This window comes from Trachinotus anak, unplaced genomic scaffold (assembly GCF_046630095.1).
Source record: "Trachinotus anak isolate AG129_WGS33_773 ecotype Australia unplaced genomic scaffold, CSIRO_AGI_Tana_v1 ptg000032l, whole genome shotgun sequence".
Classification (NCBI taxonomy): domain Eukaryota; kingdom Metazoa; phylum Chordata; class Actinopteri; order Carangiformes; family Carangidae; genus Trachinotus; species Trachinotus anak.
Genome location: NW_027273883.1, coordinates 18,948,523 through 18,967,500, shown reverse-complemented (window position 1 = coordinate 18,967,500; position 18,978 = coordinate 18,948,523). Strand labels below are relative to the sequence as shown.

The 18,978-nt window shown below is 39.8% G+C and overlaps 2 protein-coding genes across 2 annotated transcripts in view; one reads left to right on the top strand and one right to left on the bottom strand.

Annotated features, from left to right (window-relative positions):
- The window catches only part of dnah5 (dynein, axonemal, heavy chain 5), a 97,122-nt gene extending 82,480 nt beyond the window's left edge, over positions 1–14,642 (top strand). Inside the window, exons 79-88 of the mRNA XM_071469016.1 lie at positions 1,175–1,324; positions 2,029–2,274; positions 2,500–2,719; positions 4,079–4,284; positions 4,929–5,132; positions 7,802–8,017; positions 9,035–9,247; positions 10,167–10,319; positions 12,215–12,446; positions 13,932–14,642. Coding sequence (XP_071325117.1) covers positions 1,175–1,324; positions 2,029–2,274; positions 2,500–2,719; positions 4,079–4,284; positions 4,929–5,132; positions 7,802–8,017; positions 9,035–9,247; positions 10,167–10,319; positions 12,215–12,446; positions 13,932–14,083 — 1,992 coding nt within the window. The 3' untranslated portion in view covers positions 14,084–14,642. The remainder of the gene's footprint in view (positions 1–1,174; positions 1,325–2,028; positions 2,275–2,499; positions 2,720–4,078; positions 4,285–4,928; positions 5,133–7,801; positions 8,018–9,034; positions 9,248–10,166; positions 10,320–12,214; positions 12,447–13,931) is intronic.
- Positions 14,643–15,047: 405 nt separating this feature from the next.
- adcy2a (adenylate cyclase 2a) overlaps positions 15,048–18,978 on the bottom strand; it is a 62,318-nt gene continuing 58,387 nt past the window's right edge. The window contains exons 24-25 of the mRNA XM_071469017.1: positions 18,208–18,332; positions 15,048–16,489 (exon numbers count right to left, since the gene is read on the bottom strand). Of these exons, the coding sequence (XP_071325118.1) occupies positions 16,337–16,489; positions 18,208–18,332 (278 nt within the window). The 3' untranslated portion in view covers positions 15,048–16,336. The remainder of the gene's footprint in view (positions 16,490–18,207; positions 18,333–18,978) is intronic.

Genomic DNA, 18,978 nt, shown 5'->3' with positions numbered 1-18,978 from the left:
TGTGTGTGTGTGTGTGTGTGTGTGTGTGTGTGTGTGTACATATGTATGTACGTATATAAAGTATCTGCAGAAAGCCACATGTTCATCATGGTCCTTAAGCACATTAAGACAATTTGTGGTGTGAAACCAGGGGACTACACAGTGAATACATTTGAATATTTCATAGATATTTTCATAGACACATTTGATCTTTGCTTTTTTCTTTCTTGTTGCATTTCTTTTTGCTATTGGTCTGAAGCTGCTTTGACCATCAATGCAACTGTGTCTAAATGTGTTTGCCTGTAATATGCAATGAATGGCTGGACTGCAACAGCGGGTTCACCCTATAGGCGCGAATGTCCATGACTGACTGACTGACTGACTGATCAAGTTACAAAATTGGTCAACTGAATGCCACGTGACTGAGTCATAAAGTTACGCCATTGGTCAGCAAGCAGACTGTTGGAGTTTCCCCATTGGTCTTTGCTCTTAGAAAATGAACTGGCACAAACTTGTTTGTGTTGCTACAAATCTAAGGACCTCTCTTGTGCCTGCTACTACTGTTGAATGAGTGGAAGAGAGGTAGAGCAACAGTTTGTCACCCAAATGGACGCTGTGCACTGTGTGGGAGACAAAATAAGAAAGATATTCTGTCACTGCTCACGTTCTCTCCGAACAGTTTACAAGTACAAATAGCTGAAATCACAGCACATTTTTTTTTTTTTTTTACTTACGTGTAGGGAGATGTTGTCAGCATCGTGAAAATCAGACGCAGCAGCAAGGAAATGGCTTGGAAGTGACCACTGGTTAACATGTAGTATTAATGGGCTGCATTTCAGTCACTATTTCATACTTGTTCCTTTGTCTAACAACAGAAACAGAAAAACATATTAAAGAGAACAGCTTTATTGGGAAATCAGCTGTATTAAGATACTGTTTATGTGTGCGCAGAGAGTGGGAGAGAAGCAAACAGATAAAGGGCTGACACCAGCTGACACTAGGCATAATGTAAATATGATGTGCCCTCAAGTTCACACATTGAGGGCACATCATATTTGGTGGAGCCTTATACTAGGTTTTGATCTAGTCTTGTTTTTCCTACATCTTCTGCTTTCTAGGTTTGATATAAATGGAAGTAATAGAATTTTTTTTTTTCGTGAGTTTGTGTGTCAGAGCTGTTTACATTGTCTTTCAGATAAATCGTAATGAGAAGCAGTGGAAGTCTTGGTTTGATAAGGAGGCCCCAGAGGAGGAGGTAGTTCCAAACTCCTATGACCAGGCTCTTGACTGTTTTAGACGCCTGCTCCTCATACGCTGCTGGTGTCCTGACAGGACCATCGCACAGGTCAGGCAAGACACATTTGTATGTGTAGTTATGATGTCCAGATTCAAGGATCTGGGCCCTAAATGCCAAATTTTGGTTGTTCAGCTTAGTCTCAACACATTTGTTTCCACTTTCATAATAGACTGTATAGGTAATGTAAATCCAATTCAGCAGAATCGCCTAAAGCAATGGGTAGGTAATTAATGGGTAGGTTGAGGTTTACTTCAAAGATACACTCGTATTAATGAGACTGGGTCCAGAAAAAAAGAGTTTAAGTCTCTCAGTCTACAGTAACATTCCCCTTGCCCAAAGCTTTCCTCGAAGGGAAAAGTGGCACACATTTAGTAAAACAGCTCTCTCTCTGAAGCTTACCGAGCCTGAATCTACAAAGGCTAATGGACATTCACTTTTTACTGATGGGTAGTTTTTTTGGTCCACTGCAGACAAGCCTGGAGTGGAATTTATTTTGTTGCACTCCAGCACTTGTCCTTGTCTGCCACCCCCCACCCCCCAGTCTTTATTGTCGACCGAAAAGAGTAAGCCAGTAAAATAATCCCTTGAACTATTTACTCAGTCCCAAGCCCCAGAAAGTAAATGTATTCCAATATTTAGTTTTGAATTGGCCTGCAATGCTGAACAAGTCTTTCCCCTAGTGTTTGAGTGTGTTGCATTATGAAGCAATCAACAAATATACTGTGCCTCAGTTCTTTCTCTCTCTCCTGCAGGCCCGTAAATACATAATGGACGCAATGGGGGAGAAGTACACTGAAGGGGTGATTCTTGACTTGGAGAAGATGTGGGAGGAATCAGACCCACGAACACCTCTCATCTGCTTCTTGTCAATGGGCTCAGATCCAACTGACTCCATCATCGCACTGGGGAAGAGGCTGAAGATTGAGACCCGATATGTCTCCATGGGACAAGGGCAAGAGGTCCATGCCCGCAAGCTTCTGCAGCAGACCATGGCTAATGTGAGTCAGTGGTGTGATGTTGCTGCTATTTTAGCGTCATTTAATGTAGCAGCAAAAAAAATTTATTTCATGCAATATGTTGAGCTAGACAGTACGGTTCATTGTTTCTAAAAATGTGTGTTTGGTGTTTAGAGTTAGTCACACTTTTTTAGGGATCTTGACCTCATCATCACTTTGCAGTTCTTGATATGTATGATAACAATTGCCATCATTAAATGTTCCTAGGGGGGCTGGGCCTTACTCCAGAACTGCCACCTAGGTCTGGACTTCATGGACGAGTTAATGGACACGGTGACAGAGACAGACGTTGTACACGACAGCTTCCGCCTTTGGATGACCACAGAGGTCCACAGACAATTTCCCATCACTCTTCTGCAGATGTCAATCAAGTTCACAAACGAACCACCACAGGGCCTCAAGGCGGGGCTTAAGAGAACCTATGGAGGTAGGCTGTTTGGTTCAGTTTAAAGGAAAACTAATCAACCAGAGCTATGATTTTTGTTATAATTTACTGAGCAAGTTCAGTGGCAAGATTGTACTAGGAAAAAAAGCGCACGTATATGTATCCTGTTATCAGTCAATGTGATGCTCTAGCCTTAAATGAACTAAAATGTCAACAGTTTATAGTTCTATAATTTATTATAACAAGAAGATCAGACAGGCGCGTCTGTGTAAGCAAAATAGAAGTAACACAATGATGGCAATGCAGAATAGATTATCTTGGTATTCTAGATGTGTGCAACTCATTTGTGGATACACACACACGCACACACACACACAGTCGATCAGTCACATAATCAATAACTAAAGAGATGTATCCTTGGGGAAAGTCAGTGGGACAAAGGGCTGATAAACAAACAACTGTTTGTCATTGTGTTACATCCAAGTGCCAGAAGCCTATAAGGTTATTGACATTTTAAACAAGTTGAAACACACAGTCAAACCCTGAAGAAGAAGAGAAGAATATTTGATAAACATAAACCAGCTGTCTGGCTCATATGGAAAAGGTGTTGTGTAGTTCCTGAGGGGCAATTGAGAGTCTGGGTACATGCTTATCATCAGCTCTTGAATCGTGGCCGTAATTATAAATTGCATTTCCTCATCAGATAAGGAGAAATTACATTTGTTGTGGCTAGTGCATTCAGAATATTAAAGTCTGTTTTCAGGCCTTGCTGATTTTTACCATAGACCCTCAAAGCTGCAGCTGCCAAATTTTAAATAAGGCTAAAGCTGAACCACCTGGATTAAGGAGAAACCAAACTGCCTGAATATTTCAGAGACATTTTTCAGTAATTGAACATTTTGGAAATCCAACATGTAGTAGTTATGTAGATTAAAAGTGGGAATTTAACTTTTTTTTAAATCCCCCACCACACTGTTATTCTCCTGAGCCTGGCAAGATTTCTCAAACTTCATTAGTGTTTAGTAAAGCCCTTCGAGATGTTACCTGTCAGATTTCCCAAAAGAGAATTGCCAACTTTCATTTTGCTAATTTAAGTGTGTATCCGTTACATACATACACACACATTCTAGAGTCTAGAGTCTAGAAGATGCTGCATCTTAAAATATTTAGACCAGTTTAATAAAGCAGATTCACTTAGAAAAATTGCAAGTAGAATTTGTTCACTCAGATCAAAAGACTCCACCCTAATGCTTTTTTTTTAGTCTTTTGCTTTTTTATTCCATCTTTGAAAAGGGATTCTGCACTGGTATCTGTTCATAATGAATTTATGCCTTCCCACTTATACTCTTAGCCTGCTGTCCGAGAGACTGCTCGTGTCTTCATCCATGTATCCCTCACCAGGTTTAAACCAGGACCTGTTGGATGTCAGTAACATGGTGCAGTGGAAGCCAATGCTCTATGGAGTTGCATTTCTCCACAGCACAGTACAGGAAAGGAGAAAGTATGGCCCTCTGGGATGGAACATCCCCTATGAGTTCAACCAGGCCGACTTCAATGCCACAGTCCAGTTTGTTCAGAACCACCTTGATGACATGGACATCAAAAAGGTAGACGTGGCACTTCTCAAGTAATTAGCAAACTGTACTGTGTACCAGTGTTTGTTCACATAGAGGATGTGAAAGCACACATATTTAAAAGCTACCATCAAATAGCTCTGAGTGCAGAGTTACAGAATGATGATGGTTTAAAATGGTGTATAACAGACGTTTTACTGGCAGAGGAAGTGACCAGCAGGTCGTCTGTTGATCACAGTTTTCCTGTGGCAGCACATTAAAAACTAATAGACGTGTCATAAGAAATGAGGCTTTATCAAATGATTATCACTCACACACGATTGCATTGTGTATTTGACAACATTATAATGTGAGCTTTCAAAAGAAACCGATAAAAAGAAACAAGTTAAAATCTCTTTTGGCCATTTCTTTTGTCAGAGTTAACAAATTAGATTTTCATTAAAAAAAATGTACTTGTCTTTGTGGCGTTTATCTCTTCTGAAATGGCAGGAATTAGTTTCATTCAGCTTTCAAAAACATGTCCATCTGAAATAATAACCATGCTCTTAAAGATAAAATATCTGTCCCTTCATGTTTCCAGTTTCCTCAGAGGTTATGTCTTACAGAACAACTTGATCAACTCATTTGCTTTTGGTAAAATACTGTGACCATCACAATCATTACTTTTCTCTCCTCAGGGTGTATCATGGAACACGGTGCGATACATGATCGGAGAGATTCAGTATGGCGGCCGTGTGACTGACGACTTTGACAAGCGCCTCCTCAACACCTTTGCCAAGGTGTGGTTCAGTGAGGACATGTTTGGGCCTGCCTTCAGCTTCTACAAGGGCTACAGCATCCCAAAATGCTCCAATGTTGACCAGTATCTGACATACATTCAGGTGAGACCCTCTCTGGTGGATGATGGTTGATGGAACATGTTTTTAACTGGCTTCTACAAATAATACAACAGTGGATAGCAACAGTTTATAGGCAGTGGACTGAGGATTTCCTGTCTGTTGGCACATGAAATTGTGAAACCCCAATTTTCCACATCTTTGTTGAAATTCTGCTTCCGTCATGTGATGTTGCCTTTTGTATTTACGCTGTCAGCTTTCAGGGATAACCAGAAACAGTGAGGAGAGCAACACACAACAAGCTGTCATTTGTGATTTTAGATACAATGCAAGCATGCTCATTTTATTACAGATTATGTATGACTTATTAGTGTGCTTACCTGTGTGTGTGTGTGTGTGTGTGTGTGTGTGTGTGTGTGTGTGTGTGTCTGTCTGTGTCTGTGTGTGTGTGTGTGTTTGTGTCTGTCTGTCTGTCTGTCTGTGTTTGTGTGTGTGTGTGTGTGTTTGTCATTCTCTATTTGAGAGGTAGTGCAGAGGAATAAGCTTGCTGAGGCTGGCAGCCCTGAGCATCCATCATAATGAAACCAGCTTTAATGAAACTAGCTCAGGAACTGCCCCCAGACATGCACAAATGTACACACACACACACACACACACACACACACACACACACACACACACACACACACACACACACACACACACACACACACAAACACAAACACAATCACAAACACACACACAAACAGATATAGACTCACATAGAAACCGCATCCACGTGCCATGTGCACACAAATTTGCCAACAATCCTTCTTTCTCTTCCTGTCACAGACACAAATACACACATATTCACACTCTATCTACACATGCAAAATACACAACAGAGCATGGCATGTCTGTTTGTGTGTGTGTCCACATGTCCTTGTATTCAAACTAAATGCAGACGGACAGGAACAAAGCTAAAATTCCCTAAGAGGGAATAAATGACCACAGCGAGGAACAAAGGCTATTCTGTCCAGCACACAATGTGACAGTCTCTTCATCACCTCCCAGTTTTCTCAGTGTATCAGCAAGGCTCTCTCCTGATGTTGTGACTCTATTTGAATGCAGCGTGGTTGATATTTGAAAGATAAACTAGCTGATGAAGACATAAATCACAAGCGTCTCCTCAGTGCAAACTCTGAGCTGTTCTCAAACAACAAAGAAATAAGCACAAAGGGAATCTGATAAGCCGAAGAGAAATAAGTCTTTTTTTGCTCAAATGTGCTAACATATGAAAATAAAACTTGATTTTCTGTCATCATGTTCATGTGCTAATTGGCATTTCACACCATTGCACCATTCTTGATGTATTAAAGTAGAAAAAAGCAAAAAACACACAATGTATTAGATGATATTGATCATAATTAATAAATAATAAAACTTAGTGTTACCATTTCAGAGTAAGTTAGTTCTGAATGTTCTAGTTCTATAAGGAACCTAATTAGTTAAACTACAGTAACAGATGGTCTGTCTTCCTGTCATCATTGAGAGACACTCACTTCAAGATGTCTTTGAGCCAATTAAAGAACAGTTTTGAACTCGATGCTTTTCAGTGAGCGATGTTCGTGAGTCACTCTCAAAATGTAACTGTCTTAATTAGAACAACTTTAGCCCTGAATTTGACCTAAAACCTAGGTTTCACCCAAATTTAAATGTCATCAGTGACAGCCATGTAACCCCTATAGAGTCCGCAGCTCACTATCAATGAACCATATCGGTGAGCCAGTTTATCTGCTTTGAACTCAGGTTTTTCTTTCAATTAAGTTCCTTTAGCCACCTGATCGTGTGAAGAAATAATTAATCACAATATCAGTGAAGGCATACATCTATCTGAGTTATTTATCCTTTGAGACCAGATGGAAAATTGATATTGACTGCTAGACTGCCAGAGAGCACAGAGTCAGTGGGTGATCGCCTTTACGCAGAGGAGAAAAACTTTAACATAATATCAAGTTGTTTGCGAGAGAGATGCAACCAAGGCCAGTAACTATTTATATTAGAATCTGCACAGTCTCTGTGATGGTATGAATTCACAGCACACATGTCTCTATAAAAGCACAACTGAGGATTGGTGCCTCGTCTTAATACATAATAGACATCACATACAGCTACCCATCACCACAGAGATGGGAACTCATTTCCCATTTTACCTTTGGCTCGGTGCTGGGCCCATTGAACACAGTTGGCTGTGTTTATGGGTGGAAAGCCAGAGAGTGATCTAGGTTAGATAGGAGGGCTGGCATGAATCTCCCATGTGTTATACCCTCACGAAGCTCTTCACTGGAGGGTGAAAAGAAGCAGCTGGTGACACCGTGTGTATCAGAGGAGACACTTGGCTGTCTACACTTCCCCCAGGCCAACAGTGGGCTTAGCAGTGACAAAAAACTGCAGTGCAGGGAAATGGGTACTTGAAACTGTGCAGGAAAAAAACACATAAAACCCTATTCCACATTGTTGCAGAATTTCTCAGATAAGCTTTGCCAGCCTGTTTCTGCCAGCTCAGTTTGAGGCGATATGCTGCTCAATAGGGGCACTGGGTCTCTCTCGCAATTCGTGTTGTGAGAGTAGGGAGAAAATATCAAGGCTATTTCTGTCTAAAAATATTTTCACGAATGCTCTGCTGTCCGAACACCTGAACCCCGGTCCAATAACTGCTGCTTGTTCTTTCACAGGGTCTGCCAGCCTATGATACTCCAGAGGTATTCGGTCTCCACCCAAATGCAGACATAACATACCAAAGTAAACTGGCTAAGGACGTTCTAGACATCATCCTCAGTATTCAGCCAAAAGACAGCTCATCAGGCAGAGGGGAAACCAGAGAGGCTGTGGTGTCAAGGCTGGCTGATGACATGCTGGAGAAACTACCTCCTGACTATGTACCTTTTGAAGTAAGCTTGTGTGTATTTGTGTGTGTGTGTGTGTGTGTTTGTGTGCTAAGCGTACAAGCAATGAACCGCCTGTGGTGAGTGAATCCACATGTGCAGTGCTTCTCTACTCACCATGTGTGCCTTGCAAGGTGGCTGGTGTGGTACAGTCAGAGAGGTGGGATGTGTGTGAGCGAGGTGATGGAAGGTTGTGTGTGTTTGAGACGGTGACAGACAGAGAGCAAAGACGACTGGAAATAGCTTTGATTTATTTCAGGGTTTCTCTCTCTTTTTTGTCACTTCAGAGAAAGAGAGGCGAATGTGACTTTACTGAGTCGAGGTGCAAAGTTCGTCATGGAAAACCTGTACAACACACCCTACGTCTACAGCCTTCAGTTCCATCTATCAGCCTGCTTGTCTGTCTTTTACATTATATAAAAACAGTCAAAAAGATACGTGGTAGCCCATGCTGATTTGACCCCCCAAACCCTATATAGAAGTTTTAATATGATGGAACAATTGTATGTAGAGTACAGATGCCCAACAGAATGAGAGGGAATACAGAAGTGTTCACAGGAATAACTACATTCAGAATAAAAGACAAATGTTTTGGCATTTTCAGAGAAACAACCATGAATTTAGTCCATCTCTACTCTGTTTTTTTCTGTTCCTTATAAATAGTAGTAACTATAGAAACCTCACATCATGTGCTCACTGTGTACCTGAAGCATGCTGACAGTTTATATTAATTATCCAGAAAAGAAAGAGAAAAGCTGCGGCATTTTGAAAGTGGCAAATGGGCCAAATGAATTTTAAGAAGGTTATATGTGAAATACAGGTAGACTGAACTGCAGTGATTCCAGGCTCAGGAACATGTCTTTCTACATTACATTCACCTACTGGGGAATATAACAATATAGCAAGTCTGTCTGTGCCCTGCAGGTCACTCCATACATATGTAAATCTTTAAGAAGATTCGTTAAAATTAAATAATATATAATTATTATAATGTTAATAAATCATCTTATCTGATGAAACCAGGTGAGAGAGCGTCTCCAGAAGATGGGTCCCTTCCAGCCCATGAACATCTTCCTGCGTCAGGAGATCGATCGGATGCAGAGAGTCATAGTTCTGGTCCGAAACACCCTGACAGATCTCAAGTTAGCGATCGATGGAACCATCATCATGAGCGAGAACCTGCGGGATGCTCTGGATTGCATGTATGATGCACGCATTCCTGCACGCTGGAAGAAGGTCAGTGGAGAAGATAATCTGGAATTTAAAATTGCAAACTGAACTCACAGTTGTCGCGTTGAATACAGTTGCTTTTCCTCTGTAGTCTTCAGGAAATTATAACAAAACAGATGAGACTCTTCATTTCTAATGTGGTTATCATTTAATTCCACTGAAAGCTGTTAATGACCATTGCTTTTAATACAGAATGCTAACAAGCCTTTTTTGGGAGCCTTGAAGCAAATGAATATCTCAAAGATCCTTGTATGCCTGTGGAAGAATCATTTCTCTAATGTTATTTACTTTTGTAAAGGTTTACTTATTTGTTTCTGATAACATCAGATATGTCATGCTGGCTAAAATGTTCTTCACTATCATCAGTCAGCCTCTGACTTCTCATTTAGTCCACACTGATGCTCCTTACCTTTATATTTATGCACTTTATTTTGTGTGCACAGTGCACAAATCCATTTCTATGATGAATGAGAATGACTTAGAAATGTATCTGAAGAAATTGCCAGAATATTAATATTGAGAGGGGGAGTGCAAGAGAGAACAACAAAGAACGTGACTCAGCATGACTTTTCCTGTATCTTTGCATCTGAATCACTCTGTTGGCATTCAAGCCATGCTCTCACAAACATTACAACATTAGAATAATTTAGACTTGAATGGTTTCCTGGCTGGGATACAGAGACTTTCTATTTGCAGTGCAATCTGCTTTGGCCCATTTGCTTCCATTCTATTGTGTTTTGTTGTATTCTAATCTTTTTGTATTCTTCTCTGCTGAATTCTCTTTTTCTCTTGCCACGTGGTAATTCACAATACTTTCCTTTTTTCATGTCTCCCTGTTGTCTTCTCCTCTGATCCACCTGGATGACAGTTTTCAGCGTTTCATCATAATGTTTTGTTTGTGTTGTTGTTGATCTTTGTTTTTCAGGCATCGTGGGCCTCCAGCACCCTGGGGTTCTGGTTCACAGAGTTGCTTGAGCGGAACCGGCAGTTCCAGGCATGGATCTTTGAAGGACGGCCCAACTGCTTCTGGATGACAGGCTTCTTCAACCCGCAGGGCTTCCTGACAGCCATGAGACAGGTATACATGGCATCAGGCTCCCTACCTACTTGCCCACCATCGGAGAGGAGGCCAGATGGCACGCAGAGGGAGAGGCAGGCACATGGCCACATTGACACACACAAGCAAGCACGCAGTCACAAGTGTTCACACACACAAAAACAACCATGTTTTACTATATTCATGGGGACGTGTCATTGACATATTGTATCCCTTAGCCCCTTACCTATACCTTAACCATCACAACTGAATGCCTAACCCAAACCCTAACCTAAACCTGATTCTGTCCCTAAACCTTAAACCAAGTCTTATCAAATAGCCATTTAAACTGTCGGACCCCACGGGGAAAGTGGGCTTTTGATTTTCAGACCCTATGGATATAAGCCTCCATAGTCCAAATCTCAAGTCATGCCCCCGTTGGTAGGGCTCATTATCAATGTTATAAATACCCAGATGTGTATCTACATTTATATTGAAGATTACAAAACAAGTGAAAAAGGGATGATGATAATTTTCCCATCCAGAGCAAGTGTAGTTAATAAGTTATATTTATACTGTATTTTTGCATTTTTCACTTCACTGTCTTGGAATAGAAGCATTTTCTCAGCTGTCCTTATGAATGACTGAAATTTTACAGTGAACAGTGACTTTTTGTTGGAATATGAAAATTCAGGTAAAACCAGTGAAACCAATCTGCGTCCTTTTTAGACAAATTGGGTTGTTCTGGTGGGAAATAAAGCAAAAATGGAAACTGAAAATAAGCTGTTGATGATTAAACATACATTATTTCCTATACAGGCTTTAAAACATACAAAATAACAATATTTTTTTGTTTTTGCTGCATTTTATCTATGCACTTTAACTACCCTGAAGTGTAAATCGTCACTCCTGTAGGGCCAATAATACTTCCATCCTACTGGGGAAGCCTCACTTTTATCTTGAGACTTATGTTTTCTGTATTTGATAGTGCCTTGCAGTTTGAAACTAAATCTGTCTTTTATACATCTATTACTGCATCCACCAGGGAAGTTATTAACTTTTTTTACTCCTGTTAGTCTTTTTATTTGTCAGAAATATATCTCCAAAACCTTGAACTATGATGATTGGTGGCCTTAGGACATGGGATTCTTTTCATTTGAATTTGGTTTTGATCCAGATATCATATACAGTAACTATGTAAATGACAGAAATGAGTGAAATAGAGATTTATGGACTGAAGTATGTTTTCTGGGCCAACAAATCAATTTACTTCACAATTATGTAGTAGTATGAATAGAAAATCATTTAGCATTGCTGTCAGGTTTGCACATTTGACTGCCCTCTAGTTTAGATTTATTGCACCAGTTGCTCAGAGACATAGAAAATATTGTGGATGCAGTTGTCTGAGCAGGGGTTTGTCTGACTACTGTGTTAATGAATAAAACAGGCATATCTGCTCACCAAACTTGTATACCAGCTTCAGAGGAGAGACATTGCAGCTTTTCTTGGACCAGCTGCATCACAAAGTGTCTGCAGGGCATTCTGATTGTGTGTGAAATTCCTGGCTTGTTTATAACAACTGTTGTGTGTTTGTCTGGTTGTTCCCAGTATGTTTTTCACCTCTTTCAAAATGAGAATAAAATGACTGAAGGGATAGAGTATTCACATTTATTCATTTATTGTGCTCTCACTCCTTGCTCTTTTTGAGTCACGTTGAATTTATTTCTTTCTGCTCAGCATCGATGGAGTGCAGTCCTTTGCCCAATAGTGTTCTTATATTGTATCTCTATTACAGTCCTATTACCAAAATTGTTTTTGTTTTTTTTTAGTTTATGGAGAAATAATTGCCAACTGTCAGCTCTGTCATTCAGGTGTTCTGCCATGTTGTACTGCCCACATCAGTGCCTTAATTTACAAATTTGTCCCTGCACTCATAGGAGATAACTCGGGCCAACAAGGGCTGGGCCCTGGACCGTATGGTGCTGTGCAATGAGGTGACCAAGTGGATGAAGGACGACATCACCCAACCCCCCACAGAGGGAGTGTACGTCTATGGCCTGTATCTGGAGGGAGCCGGCTGGGACCGCCGCAACTGCAAACTCATTGACTCCAAACCCAAAGTCCTCTTCGAGATGATGCCTGTGATTCGGATGTACGCTGAGAATAATGGTGGGATTCTTTTTTTTTTTTCATTTGCAAATTTTAAGTCAAAAATTCAATAAAGCAGATTTTGAAGACTCTAATCTGACAATCATGCTTTAAGCTTTAATCACGTCTTTCTTAAGAACACAAATCTTTCTAGTCTCTGTCAGTCTCTTCTCTCCTCCTCAGAGTTTGCATCCCACACAGTCACTCAGATTGGATGGATGTAACATTTAAATGTCAAGCAGACTAAGTGCTATTTATTTTGTCTGGGAATAGATTACCAGCAGTATGTGGCACAGCGTTTGTCCTGGATAAGTCCAGACTATATTCAGGCAGGCAGCAGAGAGAAGGGCCCCCGCGGACACCTGCTAGCAAGGCTGCCTGGGAAATGAATTAATGATACGCGTAATGTGGTTTACACCATGTCCCCTCCCAGCTTTTCCCACAAGAAGGCTGCCTGCTGGGTGTGTATGTCAGTGCAAACTGCAAAGGAGAATGGTGGAGGATCTTTCTGTAGATAAGTGGCTGCAACAGCACCTATGCAGTATGAGAGAGAGTCTTGAAAACCCCTCTACTTAATTGTGACTTCCTATTGAGAGATAAGTTTCATCCATGTGTATATCATCTCTAAAGACTGTCTTAACAAAGGCTGTTGGGTGCTTGTGACAAGGATTGTTGGTTTTTCTGCTGATGTTGGGCTGTTGAAGAACACTCAAGAAGCACTTCAGCATGCTGTGACTGACGGGCTAACAACCAGCTAGCAATCTGACTGCCTAAAAACCAAAGAACAATAAGGTGGTGCTGTGGGAGTAGTGGGAAATTTGGGTTACCTCCTAATTTTGGTTACCTGAGTGGGTTGCCTGATTTGAGCAGGTTTTGATTTAGTGGCTTCAGAAAGTATTCAGACCCCCTTCACTTTTTGCACTTGGTGTTGTAGATTTAATTTTAAAGTTAGAAAATACATGATTGCAATAAAAATGAGAGATTTCAGTTTTTGAAATTTTGAAAAAATTTGCAGATTTTTCAAAAACACATTTTCCCTTCATCATTAAGGGTTATTGAGTGTAGATTAATGGGCAAAAATAGAAATTATAATTATAATATAATTATATAAATATAATTATATAATTATATGATTATATAATTATAATAGAAATATCCTTTTCAAATTAAATCACAACACAATAGAGTCTGAATACTTCCTGAAGGCACTGTAAATACTATGGGATAAATATATAAATAGGAATAAGAGATAAAATAGATTTATGTTCATACAGGTGTGCAGTGTCCATGTGTTATACAATATCTGTGATGGTTGCAGTGTAACTGAGTGATGTATGGTTGAGTCTCAATTGGTGCTGTGGTGTTGTGAAGTTCATTGACATGAAATAGTTCTAGGTTCATAGATGTTTCACTTAGAGATGGTTTTACCAGCTGTTGCTCCATTTCTATCAGCTTTCATCAAATTTGTTGCTGTTTTTGATTTTCGTCTATTTTTGTGTGTGGCAGGTTTGAAGGATTCCCGCCTCTACTCCTGTCCAATCTACAAGAAGCCAGTGAGAACTGACATGAATTATATCGCTGCTGTAGATCTGAAGACTTCACTTCCTCCAGAATACTGGATCCTTCGGGGTGTGGCACTCCTCTGTGACGTCAAATGATCGCTTCATGTTGACAAACGTTGACACATATCTGATGGGAGGTTAGGCATTATTCATTTCTTTTCAGTAAAACTGCAACAGTATGGAGTATGGGCACCAGTGGTGAAACATGTGGCTCCATACAATGGGATATAGAGTATACAGTAATTTTGGATAGGAGAGTATAAAATAACAGCAATCCCTGACACTTGGTCTAAGTGTATACCCTGGCTGAAGGGGACTGAATACTTACTCTGCAGTACTGTAAATGTCAAGAGTTGAGGTCAAATAATGTATTTAGTGCTTTCAACACAAACCTGGACTGAACAAATCTGAAAACATGTCAGTATTATTTGTTTTGCTTGAAGTCAAAGAGGACAGCGACAGCTGCAGTGTGACAACTAAAGGTCACAAATAAATATCTGCTGTGTAATTTCAGTTTTTTGATCTTCAGCTACAGAGTACCTGTATTACCTGTGGCAGTGCCTTGATTTGTATCACTTACCAGAAGGGAAATATTTGTAGATTAGATTGTAGATTTTTAATAATTATATGACACATATAGTTGGGTCAGTAATCATTTAATCACCATCTTGAGTGTTTCTAAACTGCTTATATCTATTTATACTTGTAATTTTAAAATTTAGATTTCACTGAAATGTTGAAAATGAAAACACAGACAGGACAAGGCTTTGGCCCTGATAAGTCTAGATCTTTGTATGCTCATCTGCTCACAAGCAGCATTACCCAATGTCAAGTGTGTACCACGGTCTAGAGGCACCAACATGTTGAACTGATGGTAGTTGTGAGCTATGTATTGGATTGATGTCATCATTCTCACACAGACCAGTTTAGGTTGATAAGGACTATCAATCCAGTGTGCAGGGACATTTTCATCATCCTGCCGTTTATTGTACATCAAGAGCATCAAGTTAATATGCTGAGAGCTCATCAGAACCTTGCAAGCAATAATAGCACTCCATAGAACTGAAATACATAGAAATTTTAATGAAGTTTTTACAAAAAACAATGGCATCATCAAAACATCAAAACACTTTTTTGGTAGTATTTTCTTTTCTTACAAAACCACCATACCATACGCACTCTAAAGCTACCCTGTACACAGACCAGGCTTCCGTTTCCCAAATGAAAGTCTTCACACTGAAATCATCTTTATCTCTTTGTCATCCAGTAGTTTGACTTGAACCTGGCTCTTAAATCCATATGGATCAGATCTGATCTTCTCAGCTTGTCTGAACAGCAACAAACCTGACCTGCGCTATAAAGATTTTTTTTTAGTTTTGTGTAAACACTCAGTGAAGACAAGATGGTTAAAGAGCAAAGACTGTTTTTGGGAAACTTTGCCCCACATGAATATCATAATATATTCATAGATTTTTTTTCAATGTGTGTTATGATCCTAGACTGCCTGTAAAATACATCCAAGACTTCGTGCTTCTAACAAGGTTGATGGAGTTATGTACACATACACGTGTCTCCTTGTTGGCTGCCTGTGTTTTTTAAACAAGACCAGCTTCACCTTTGCAACAGTGGTCATGCAGTTTTCCCTTTTATTTGTCCTTTGCTTTCAGTTTAACATCAGATCGTCCATCTATGTTCTTTTGTATCAATTTGTAAAAAATTTGTTCGAGGTGGGGGCACACTAAGTAACACCAGCATGTTGTTTGTATTATTGTTCACTCTGACATTCTTGTCTTTTGGATGCACGAATGCTCTTCAAGAGACCTTGGTATGAAAATTGTTGCCACACACTTCGTACTACACATCATTTGACATCCAAAGTGTACTGTTTCCTGTAAAATAGACAGAATACAGATTCTGTCTTTGATGCACCTGGCTAAAAAAGAGGCTTTTATGTCAAAGTGATGCCACAAGCTTCCCGGAACTGAGTCAGAATACTAATTTAAACCATTTCAGACTCTGACTGAACTCGCACAATATTAGATCTGACTGACTTGAGCCACTGTGGCTTTTCTGGATCCAACATTCAAATTACAAAATATTTCAGGGGTTATTGCCTACTTGCTGTACATGCTACACTTACATTTACATAAGTGACTAAATGTATACTACAGCTGTGGCATAGGTAACTTGCAATGCAAAATTAAAATCTGAGTTTTCTCCTTGCAGCGCAGATCCGATTCCTTTGTGTCTCACACATTGTTTCTGCTACAACAGCATTGAGAAGATCAAATCTCCTTTATCTATCGGAAATGAATGTTCTTTGTGCCTGTGTCATATTGTGAGCCAGTCTTATGGCATTACATTCCCTTGAGACAGTGAGCGGGTCATCTCTGTGTGCACAAAGTAGGTCTTGAGCTCTCCTTTACCCTTGACGTTGATGATGCCTCTACAAGAGCACATGTAGCCCAGGGTAAGAAGGATGCGACTTGTCTCCTCCGTCACCTACAGGGAGAACCAGAGGGGTAACATCCAATTTTGCTTATCATACACAACTGAATTAACTTGCTCCAGGCAAAAATACTCAGCTCTTTACAGCAAAACATTTCCAGGAGCTGAGGAAAAATCTGCCAACCATTAACTCGTAAGTAACAATTGTATTTTTGGAAACAAAATCATGATTAGAGAGATAAAGAGCCCAGCAATCATCACAGAGCGCAGCACCTTCCAGACAACAAAGCCTTTGATAAAATATAAAAAAAGTAAAACTGAACTTTATTTGTAAACATACAACACTGAAAGAAATTGTCCTCTGGGTAAAATTTGGAATTATCAGTAAAATTAGCACAGGATGTGAAATAACCAAATGCTACCTCGGAAGAATTCAACATTTTTATAGTTGCCTCTGTGTATCTTGAAATATCATCTGGCAATCTTGGAATGTAATTCAAAGTGCTACAGTTGTGCTACACTGCACAGCAGATGGCTCTCTCAGGTGTGTACAGGCTATGAAGTGTAATATAGCCCTCTGAAGACTCCATGATTCTCACAGCTACACACCATGCAGGTGAAAAAACACTTCATCTTATCGGTGCTCAGGCAGTTTGCAATTTGATTTGAAGATGTTACATGATGCTGAGATGATCTGATATCCTTGCTGCCACAAAAAGCATGAGCAAAGGGAGTATGAGTTTCATCTTATAAACATCTGTACTGACATTTAAAATGGCTGCATACCAAAATAAAGCTGACCCACTGCTTTGAGAGAAATAGTCAACTTCAAACATAATGTGAGGTTTGACAGATGCAGACAACCGAACTATTTTGTCCTTGAAAGCATCACAGAATATAAACAAGATATTATAAGTAACAAATAACTTGATAATATACAAGTTATCTTTGTTATTTACAACAAATCCTGTGAAGACTAGGATAACTGCCTTTTGGTTGTATTGCTCCCACCAACCGGTCAAGTTGCAGGAAATAGTCTCAACAATCTCCCTTTATGTTCCTCACAGCGTTGAATAAGGGCCAGAAGTGTTTTTGCAAAACATTATGACATCACAGTGAAGTTGACCCTTGACTATCACTTCATCATTCTATCCTATTAGACATTTGTGTTAAATTGTGTCATAAGTGAATAAATTCTTGAGTTATGGTTTGTGAGGTCACCATGACCTTGAACTTTGACCTCTGACCACTAAATTCTAATCAGCTCATCCTTGAGTCCAAGTGAATGTTTGTACCAAATTTGAAGAAATTCCCTCAAGGTGCTACTGAGTTTTCTCGTTCACGGATGTAAAAACGAGCCTGAAAACATAATGCCTGTGGTCTGGTCCTGTGCTTGTGCATGTTTGCTCACTGACACACTTTCTGGGTCACTTAACTGAACTGAATTATCAATCACAAAATATCTTTCACCTCTGCCTTCCCTCCAATGACAAGTCAAAATGTCTTCTGTGAAAAAGGTTTATACTCCTGAAACAACTGGGAATTGCAGTTTTTAGCAAATATTACTATTTTCTTCAACTGCAGATTGATAAACACTTTGAGCTAGTGAGTAGTTAAAACAGCAGGATTACATATGTGGATTTGACCTAAAATGAACTACTGTACACCCAGTGTCAAAAAGGAATAATATATATCAGTCTCCGGCTACACAGATAATACCTGTTAGTATTATGGGATTTACACCATACACAATATCATTGTCCTCTAGTTACCTGTATTTTTCCCAGGACTCCAGTGCTGTCCATTCTGCTGGCTACATTCACTGTGTTCCCCCAGATATCATACTGTGGTTTCTGGGCTCCAATGACTCCAGCTATCACTGGACCATGGTTAATACCTGACAAAGGACACAAAACATTCAGTGAACATTTCAGCTCAGTGAAAGTGTCTGTACCATATTTACTCAGTTACTACACTTTCACATTCTTGTTTTTAATCTGAATGGAAAAGTGGTACTACTATTTTTATTATTGTGTACTCGATTTCTAACACAGTTAGGATTGATGACACACATCCTTGCTATTGCACACGCAGATGTTAAAGTATGTAATGTAAGAGTTATAAAAGAATTGGTCTTTTTGTTTCTAATTATGATGTAATACATGAACAATGATGATGGAGGTGTTTTAAAATCAAATTTTGATATTACTGATTAATTACTGAGTGCAGCCAGAGCACAGCTCCAAAAGGCTGTCAGCAAGAGACCTGCTGCTTTCAGAATAAACAAAGCTTTTCACAAGATTTCATCAGAACATGAGATGAAGTGGAAGCTAAATGCAGCTGAGCTCTTAATCCCCAACACTCTCAGCACCTCTGCTAAGTAGGCTCTGTAGCTTTTCACAACACTGAGATGACACTGGGTGTATCTTCACTCTGGGTTCTGAGTCAATTTTCAAATTGCTGGAAATTGCAATGTGTGTAAGTGCACAGGCAGCACACACAGGCACACGGCCACTGGTTTTGTCCTGTCCCACTGGGTGGGG